Source organism: Wyeomyia smithii, chromosome 3 (assembly GCF_029784165.1).
Source record: "Wyeomyia smithii strain HCP4-BCI-WySm-NY-G18 chromosome 3, ASM2978416v1, whole genome shotgun sequence".
NCBI classification, from domain to species: domain Eukaryota; kingdom Metazoa; phylum Arthropoda; class Insecta; order Diptera; family Culicidae; genus Wyeomyia; species Wyeomyia smithii.
Genome location: NC_073696.1, coordinates 203,814,066 through 203,824,412, shown reverse-complemented (window position 1 = coordinate 203,824,412; position 10,347 = coordinate 203,814,066). Strand labels below are relative to the sequence as shown.

Genomic DNA, 10,347 nt, shown 5'->3' with positions numbered 1-10,347 from the left:
CAGATACTGTCCCACGGAGCAGATGGCAGCAGATCTTCTGACAAAACCACTATCACGAGTACGTTTGGAAGTACTTCGACAGCAGTGTGGCTTACAATAGCAGCAGCGTTGAGGAGGAGTGTTGCAGTGTACAACGCAGCAAGCAATGCAAATCGAAGTAATCGCTACATATGACATAGAGTTAAAAATCAGTTAGTTCGAATCAAACAACCGTTGAATAAAGACATACTTTTAAATTGTTCTTCAAGATATTTTAAGTCCAGTCCGATTATTCCACTTTGTCAGCCAATAAAGGGAGGGGTCCCATACAAAGGAAACACAAATTTCTGCACATCTCGGAAACTAACAAAGTGAATGGAACCAAATTTGGCATGTTGATGATTTGGGGGTAACGAATAGGTCCATAATGGTTTGATACCCCTCCCTCTTCTGAAAGGGAGGGGTCCCATACAAATGAAAAACAAATTTCGCACAGCTCGAGAACCAATCAAGCAAATACAACCAAATTTGACATGTGAATGTTTTTAGAGGTAAAAAATATGCCCATAATAATTAGACATCCCTCCTTCTTCTGGAAGGAAGGAGTTCCAAACAAATAAAACACACATTTCTGCACATCTCGTTTCTGGATGGGAGCACAAACAAATCAAACACAAATTTTTATGGTGGTATGACACTCCTCCGTTATCCGGATGGGGGGAGGTCTCCCATACAATTTAAACAGATATTTCAAACAGGTTTTTCAGAAAACAGCCTCAAATGGTCGGGTCAATGCACAGGAGCCAAAACTCCAGACGCCAGTTTTTAAATTCAAGGTGGAAACTTCCGGTTTCTTATATGGGTGTTTCCGAAACCAGAATGACGCTCAGAGAAAATGTCTCCAAATGCCATTTTGAAATCCAAGATGGTGACTTCCGGTTTCTGAAAAACAGCGGAAAGTGACCAAATACCACCATGAATATCTCTGGAACCAGAATGATGCAAGGAGCTAAAAATTGACCTCAGACACCATTTTGAATTGTAGAATAGCAACTTCTAGGAAGCAGCCGAAAATGACCGAATACTACTCAACATGGATATTTTCGTAATCGAGATGATGCACAGAAGCCAAGCATTGACCCTGGACACCATTTTAAATTCAAAGATGACCACTTTGAGTTTTTGGAAAACAACCAAAATAACTGAATACCACCCAAAACGGTTATTTCCGGAATCAGATTGATACCAAAAAAGAACTGAAAATGACCAATATGGATATTTTCAGAATAGAGGTGATGTACAACCACAAGCCAAAAGTCGAGGATGTTGTCATTCCGATAAAACCAATCATTTCAAACGATTTGTCCTTTGACTTTGATCATGTGCTATGGCCGATTCGTCGTGTATTTGCAGACTATAAGTAAACCGCAAGGAATCAATGAATTTGGAATTTTTAAAATTATTTAATTAAACACAAAACTGGGCGAGACGAAGTTTGCCGGATCAGCTAGTACTATATAAACTGATATGATCTCAATGGCTTTGAAAATTTAGTAGAAATACCGTTTTTGCATTTAAATATAAGAATTTAATAGAAATCATTTCTATTCGAAATTTTATGGTCGTACTTTTCTTACTCAGAAACAGGCAAATGAATTTCAATCGAAATAACCTAGCAAATCGAATAAAACTAGCGCCCGCTTAAGTACAGGTTCATACTTTGAATTGGCAAAAACAGTCTGTCGAAATGTCTCGCCAACGTCATTATCCTGTAGAAAGACGTCCATCTCTGCGTCATCCGTTTTTTCCATCATTGCTAACGGTAACAAGCAGAACACTGCGTTGACTCCTGAAAATGATATCAAGTGGTAAATAACGGAAATTGTTTTATTCATTAAGGGCAATAAGAAAGAGATCCACCCAGCAACTGTTATCTTATCACATTGAAAAACGGATGGATCTAATGGGTTAATTGCAAACAATAAGCACTTACTGTGGAAACCTGTTCGTATTAGTTCAACGTGAATTTCTTGCAACGTTGGTATGTGATCAGTGTACTTTAATTTTACGAGCGTCTCCCGGAGAACATCGTAGTACTCCTGAAATTGTAATAAATAGAACAGATCTAACTTTGAAATTCAATACATATGTTAAAAATGTACCCTAATGAATTCTAACCAACATTTTTCCCGAAGTTCGTACTGAACAGAACCAAACAGAAAGTAATTCAAATCTACACCAGGCGAACCGTAATATGCCAATTGATAGTCGAACATCAGCACATCGTCCACAATACCGTTTTTGAACTTAAACATCAAATTGCTAGTCCATAGGTCATCGTGATTAAGAACGTTAAACACCGTATCGTCTCTTGTGTACACTTGACATCCCTTGCTTATAGTCGTGAGGGGTAATTTTTGTAGCTTTTCCAAAATTGTTTTGTATTTCGGTTCTTCCCAGCGCTCCACTAACCGTGCCACCTGACGAAAGCACAATTTATAGAAAACGAGAAAATCCTGTCGCTTTGGATTAGTGCTTATAGATCCTTCCATTACTGGCTCCATGATTTCTGGCTGTTCTTTGTACACTAACGCCGAGCACGCATGCAGCTTAGCTAATTTTTTTTAAACTAATTTTGTTTCTTTTTCGCCCAAACCGCGCTTTCTATCAACCATTTCGAAGCCGCCGTCCTTTAAATCCTCGAACACCAACATTGTTTTCGGGTCGTTCGTTGTAAATGAACAATTCGGAGACAATGGGGACTCATCGCCTATGCTACGAAGCAGCTTATGGATCCTCGCCAGAATATCGCGATAAACAGCAATCTCTCGCGGGGAAAAATTATCATTTTCAAAATATTTATCAATTCCTCCAGAAGGAATCACCTGATAACAAACATACTTAGATTAGTTCCTTAGACACGCTTGTTGCATCATTTCCTACCTTTAAAATTCTGAAGCACTTTTCGGGCCGGTTTCCACGAATGTACTCTATTAGAACTCTGTACATTTCACTAGCATAGTTGTCTCCTTTTTTGGTTGCAGCACTAGCATTGAAACTTATTATTTTCAGTTCTTGCTGCTCGTTTGATCCCTCCTCCGACCGTAGGATCTTTTCCAACAAGTCATGGTCAATCCAGTCGTAACAGAGATCCATTTTTGAATTTCACAACCTGTACACAGCAGAATACTGAATGGAGTGCCTTCTCGCGACCGACTAAGCAACAGTATGTATAGCATGATTTGTATAGCGGCACACTAATACCTATCAAGACAACTTCTCAGAAAATGCTCATCTATGATGCTGAATTAGAGAGCGCCTCAAAATCAAGTTTTAGTCATAACACGCTTGCCGTTCTGTTCCTATGATTTATGCCAGCAGCAAGGATTAACTAGTATTTAATTTTTTTTGTTTTGTTTTTGTTGTAGCTCTTTAGTTGTGTGATGTAATAAGAGATTTAGAACAAGGTATGTAGGAACTTATATACTAAAATTTTACAGAAAAAATACGATTTCTAAGAATTTTGTAGTGTTTGATTGGAACCAATCTTGTCATTTATTGGTGCTTTTTATGTTGGAATGGTGCTGAATATCGTGATGTTTCAACATTTTAATTATTCGAAATCTTCCTCATAATTTCGGAACCGCTAAACCAACTTTTGATGTTGATGTTGATAAATCTTCTAATGTAGTTTCTAGGAAAAACACAACCGGTCATATCAACACTGAGTTCCCAAATCTCCGTTGTCTTTGATGATAATTAAAAAAGTAGGACGGTTGTCACTGTAAGTTATCACTTCCCTAATGATTGGATGATTCCAACTAATCAGGCTACTCTTCAATTCTTCTAAGAAACACTTTACGTTTTTTAAAATTAGCGGTACTGGAACCTATAACAATTGGCGTAAGCGAGGTCAAAGAAGCATCAGGTATTGTCTCTGGCTGATAATAATCCTCGCAGTGGTCCATAGTATGAAACAGACGGAGCAGTATGAAGGTTTCCAAGCTGAAATCAGTGTGATCGTACAGCTCGTACTTTGAGAAAATGAAATGGTTAATCTAGAGAGTCGGAATGAGGTGAAGGTTCCTTGAATTGGCGCATAAACGACATCCTGAAAAGTCAGCGATAAAAAGGAGATTGCTTTAAGGGAAGATCCTACTCTGTCTGCTTTCGGCTCAAACAAATATCATATTAAAGACCAATATGCAACACACAACAGTGTTGCGTGGCTGAGAAAGCAGCACTTCCCTTCTATCTGCTACCATCTGACACTAACAGAATTTCATCCCCCAGCCGCACATGTGCAACATGTATGCCACCAGTCCAAAACCAAAAGCGGGATTTGGTTTTCCCCCAGCCGCACAAATTCAACGCGCAACAAACAACAACTGTTGCGTGGCTGAGAGTGCTGCACCTTCTGCTTTCTGCTTCCATCGAATGCAAGAATGCAAATGGTGTAACAAACATCTTCATGTAGTTCTACGTCAATTTTGCGGTCGTGGCCTTGCACACAACTTTTCATTTTGAAGTAGAATACTTCTCTTAGGAAGTTCGGCTACATACACTCTGAAAAAAATGCACGTAAAATTTACCGGGAAAAGTGACTGATTCTCATCCACCTTCTTTTCACGTAACTTTTGCCGATTTCTCGAAAGCCGACCATGTGTCAGTGTGTTAGTGTCAATCAACCAGGTGTTGGTCAGGTAATTGTTACCTGATTTTCACGTACCTTTTTACGTGATATTTAGGTGAAACCATAAATTAAGCGCATAAACCCCACGTGATTTTCACGTACTTTTTACGTGTTATTCAGATGGAATCCACGTGATCTTTAAGTAAATTAAATACACGACGCATATGACAAATAAAATTTATTTCCAAATATCAAAAAATAATTACTTGCTCCGAATCGGAAATTTCCGACAGGAGATAAAAAGGACTGGCCGGAACGATTGTCAACTGTTCATTCGCAGCTGGTACCGGAGGTGTTCTGCTCGAAACTGAATGTTGACGATTGCAATCGTTCCGGAGAGAATTCACCAACTGAAAATTCAAAAGATTTATGTTTTTTTTGTTAAAATGAATATTATTCTGGCTACTTACATTGCGTGTTTTCCAAATTTGATTTAGCTGGAACAGCTCAGGAGTCCTTTGTCCGCCATATTGACTTTTTTGCATACTAAAAATTCACGTGAATATCGTTGTCGGAAACCTCAAACCACAGCCGCACAAACACTAACAAAGTTAAAAAAAAAACACAAATACCAACGCGCTGGAACCATCTACCGGTTGTACGTGAATTAACAGTGAATCGTACGTGAAATTTAAGTGAAAATTACTAACGTCACGTAAAATGGCAGATTTTTTTAAGGTCAGTCACTTACGTGATTTTTCAGGTGGATTTTACGTGCGTATTTTTCAGAGTGTAGGGATGTGAAATGAGAATCTAAAACCGGAAAAAGTGAAAAATATGTCCAATTTAAAATGCTAATAAATCGGTTAGTATTCGATGGATTTCCTTCGTTCTTGCAGCAATAGATTGGAAAATCTTCTGAGATTCTTCCCAAATGCAGATAATTGTAATATTATTTTTCAAACTATTGTACTATTGAAAATAGTCAAGCCTTGTCAAAACGAAAACTTCGGCCTCTGATTGGTCGTTATATTATTGCTGCCCAAGCACGGTCGACAGAATCATAGACCTTGCCATTTGAAATGTGCTATTTGGCCTATATAAGAGCCTGTTTCACCCGAAGCCGCTCATTATAATTCTAGACTGCAACAGGAGCAGTCCTCCCTTAGCAGCAGACGTGGATACAGCAGCTGTAGCAGTGCAGCGGATAACGGCCACAGCTGTGTATGGCAACGGATAGCGGAGCGCGTCTCAGCATCGATAGCAGGACCAGGTGATACAGGGCAGCGGATACCAATGGCAACGGAAGCGTCCACTACTGTGGCAACGGGGATAGCCTAGCGGCTGACGTTGGTCTCAGCATCTATATAAGCAGGGCCAGCTGATGCAGTGTGGCATTTTAGTGAAATGCTATCTCTGAGCGATAGCAGGCCCACTAGCAAAAACTTTTCAGTGTTTATTGTCCCCAAGGAATACTTCATTCGCACTGCCAGTGATAACGCGAAGATGTGATCGGTATCTTATCAGACATTGAATTAAACAACAAATTGTCCTTTTCAGGATGAAATAAAAACCTAATTGAAGAGTTAATATTTTCTCTTAAATCAATTTACACTTTCAAGAAATTTGGAACAGATATATATTTGGTTTCATCTCCGTGTCTCAGAACGAACTGAATTATCTTTTCCTTCAGTCATGAGCACAACATCCGAAAAGCTTTCATTATCAGCATAAAAAATAATTTTTCGTATAATTAAAATTCAAATATTATCAAGTCCAAATCATGACTGTCATAAGAGCCTGTATCAGTCGAAGCCGCTCAATATAGTTCTAGACAGCGACAACAGCAGTCTTCCCTTAGCAGCAGCAGTAGCAGTGCAGTAGATACCAGGCGGATAGCGGCCACAGCTGTGGCATGGCAATGGATAGTGCACTAGTTGCAGCGGATCTCAGCATCGTTAGCAGCTGGACCAGCTGATGCAGGGACAGCGGATACCAATAGCAGCGTATAGCGGCCAAAATATTAGCATGGCTACGGATAGCGTAGCAGTTGCAGCGGGTTTAGCATCGATAGAAGCTGATGCAGTGGAGCACTTTAATGAAATACAGTCTCTGTGCGATAGCGGGCACTAGTAAATGCATTCAATGAAAGTTGACTCATTTTGACAACACATGAGCCGTCTAGTTTTGAGTGTTACATCAGCTTTTCACTGTTTATTTTATCACAAGGAATACTTTATTCGCACTGTCAGTGATAACGCCAAGATGTGATCGGTAACTTATCCGATATTGAATTGAACAACAAATTGAAAAATGCCTGACACGCAAGCAGCCGGGTTTTCTTGTAAAAGTATTCTTCTTCATCCTTGCGGTAGTGGCTTTGCACACAACCCTCCTGTAATTTTTTTTTTTTTTTTGTTACCAGTGTCAAACACGATTGAAAACATACAAAACAAAACTTTATACAATGTTCGAAAGTTCGATTTTTAATACGCGCGTAAGAGCAACAAGAATTTTCATCCTTTATAATATTTGACCTACTTTCTACACCGTTATCTACAGCTCATAAGCTTTGTTAGCATTTCGACAGATGTTTGAAAATATATTTAGTACCGGATAGCGAAACTAACCATCATAAACTTTAGGATCATTTATTGGGATCTTCGCCACTCTTCTACATCACTCAATTACCATCCACTTCATCTTCTAACACATTTGCTTAAATAGCTGCCGTAGTTTCAGATGAAGAAAGGCGGAATATCTTATTGCTATATCGCACTCCCGATATCAAGCACCTGTGCAGACACTGAATGCAATTTTTGATATCTTGAGTATAGTCACTCACTTTGCATTTTTAAGATTCAAAATGATTTAATGACTTCAGACTACTAAAGCCTGAGTTAAATATGTATCACTTACGGTCGCAGATCCAAGATGGTGCAAGCCAAGACACTAACTGCGGCACGTGCAGTTCATTGCTCGAAAAGTTTTAAGTTTTCAAGGAGGTATAGACGTACTACTGTCTTACAGTTATGTATTTAGGGAATAATATTCAAGTTTACCTAAATCTAAAAAGATATTTTCCAAATCATTCTAACTGTGATACACTTTTTCACAACACTGAAAATAGTTTCTAGTCCAAGCTTGAACAAATAACGTCTGATCTGTGAATGTAGCCACCTTACCGTTGCACTAGAAAGCCATCGTAAGTATGGTGACGTATGCACTTTTGAAATCTGCAAATTCGTTGTCGGATGCACTCTTCCTGCAGTGTAGAATAAATTACACTGATCTAATCAACATGCAACTGTTTTACTAGACAAGCGTGATATCGGGAATTAAAGCAATAAATAAAATGTCACTTCGCGTCGCGTGTCGGAACTATAAAATAAAGCCAGTTATGCGAAAGCTTGGAGACAGCAACCAAAAAGACGTTGAGCTCAAAGTGTACTACTGTCCTTACTGTAACTCGTAAGCGAGAATGCCAGAAGAAATGTCCCAACTAGGCAACGGAGAAGCCACCGATCTTCCGAAGTGGCTCGATAAAAAATACTTTGAGCAAACCTTGCGAAAAGTGAAGAACGATTCAACAATTGAGGTTCAATCGGTGGAGGTGAAATATGCATTTCCGAAGGGAGTAAACTATGCGAGTGTAATCTATCGGGTACGAGTTAGTTTCCGTACTAAGGATCAGTTAACGTGCAGCCGAAGTTACATAGTGAAAGGGATGCCGGTTGAAGCAATGGCTAAGCAGAAACTTGGCGAGTATAATGTCCACGGGAAGGAAATGGATATTTATCAAGTGGTAATTCCGGAGTTTAAACGGCTAATGAAGTCGATAGGTGATCGCTCCTGCCAATATCCAAGCACTTTGTGTATTGATAGGGAAAAGGAAGTGATCGTGTTCAAAGATTTGTCACCGCTGGGATACGTGATGGTAGATAGACTAGAAGGATTGGATGAGGTCCACACGAAAATGTCACTCAAGTTAATGGCAAAAATGCACGCCAGTTCCCTTAAATTGGCGGAAATACGTCCAAAAATTTTTGATGGATACAAAACCGGTATGATGACGCGGGAAACTGATGCATTTTATCCTATGTTTTACTCAAACTTAGATGCTTTAACAGAAGAGATAAATTCTTGGGGTTCTGATTGGCATTATTATACAACCAAGCTACGACAGCTAAGACCTCATTTCGTTGAACAAGGTCTTAAGGTATTCGATCATCAATGCGAGGATGACCTACGTGTCCTAGTGCATGGCGATTTATGGATCAACAATCTACTGTTCAAATATGATGCCAGCGGAAGCCCGATCGATGTGATACTACTGGATTTTCAATTTTGTTGCTACAGTACACCGATTATCGATTTGTGTTACTTTTTCTTCACGTCAACCAAAGACGCAATTCGACAGAACCACTTCGAAGAGTATGTGCAATACTACTACTATCACCTGGCGAAATACACAGCAAAACTTAAATATTCGAAAAAATTCCCCACATTGCATCAATTCCAGCAACAATTGCTGAAAAAAATGTTTTACGGTAATCGTTTGTTAGCATTTATTACTAAACGTTCTTGACTTTACAATATTTTTTGTGTTACAGCCGTGTACTCTACCTTCATAGCATTACCCATTCAAATCAACGAGGACACAACCGATGCCGATTTCGAGGCACTGATGGGGAACGACGAACGGGCAAATCACTTTCGGCGGGTCATTATGGCGAACGTGAACTATCACAAAATTATGAAAGGTTTACTGCCTAGTTTCGACCGTAAAGGTTTGCTGGACAAACTGGATTGATGGCGGCTGCGCTTGGCGACCTTTGGTGGTTGTTTGTTACTATGGGTGGTTTGTATCTAGTGCATCCAGTGTCGCCAAGGGGAGATAGGGAATGTTTATTCCTGAAGCCAATTTTAAGTGATAGCTAATACAGCTTAGTTGAAACTATGTAACGCTAGTTGAAAAAAGGTTCGACAGTGGCAATCCAACGGTATTACACGCAAAAGTTTCATCCCTAACCGATTATTGTGTTCTTTCAATTCAAGGTTTGTAATCCCGGGAACGATTTCCCGAGAATTACCTATACCCGGGATTCCCGGATCCCGGGAATAGAAATATTGATTCCCGGGATTACCGAGCTCCTCGAAAAATTTTCCATACGATATTGCAATAAAACTAAATATCGTATCAAAACACGAAACTTACGCCGTAGAAGTGTAAAGCAGCCGTGTAATATCAAATTATTTGCTAAATTTATATGTCAAAAATATATGCAGTAAACGATAAATTAAGAAATATTTTCTTCGTCTCATGTCTTTTTTTTTCTACTGAGTTTACTACTAAGCGGATAGTTGCTTGATTTTTTCTTTGTTTATTGACAAATAATTTTGAAGCCTGTAAATTCATATAAAATAAAAATCCGTAAATCAATTCGACCAGAAATAAACAAATTAATAAAACTCGGTCAGTGTAACTTGGGTCGTGGCCGTGATTTCACATTAATTACGTAGGCATTCCAATGCTCTAAAATCTGGCTGCCAAACATTCAGCTTTATCTCCAACAAACTAAAAGTATTGGACTCTTCAGTTTCTAATGACATGTAGCAAGAGCAGGAATTGGTGGTTTAGAAGTATTCTAGAAATCAGACATCAGCGGTGATTCAGCGATCAGCAAAGTTTTACAGAAGAGAACTACATTATTTGGGCCTAACGAAAAATTGTC

General features: G+C 39.1%; 1 protein-coding gene and 1 pseudogene across 1 annotated transcript; one reads left to right on the top strand and one right to left on the bottom strand.

Moving 5' to 3' along the window:
* Nucleotides 1-1,544: 1,544 nt before the first annotated feature.
* LOC129732726 (uncharacterized) lies at nt 1,545-7,760 on the bottom strand (annotated as a pseudogene).
* A 241-nt stretch (nt 7,761-8,001) lies between these two features.
* Nucleotides 8,002-9,920, top strand: LOC129732725 (uncharacterized). Its single transcript, XM_055693857.1, has 2 exons — nt 8,002-9,162; nt 9,226-9,920. The coding sequence occupies exons 1-2, from the start codon at nt 8,094-8,096 to the stop codon at nt 9,423-9,425; spliced, it is 1,269 nt and encodes a 422-aa protein (XP_055549832.1). The 5' UTR covers nt 8,002-8,093; the 3' UTR covers nt 9,426-9,920.
* Nucleotides 9,921-10,347: the final 427 nt, after the last annotated feature.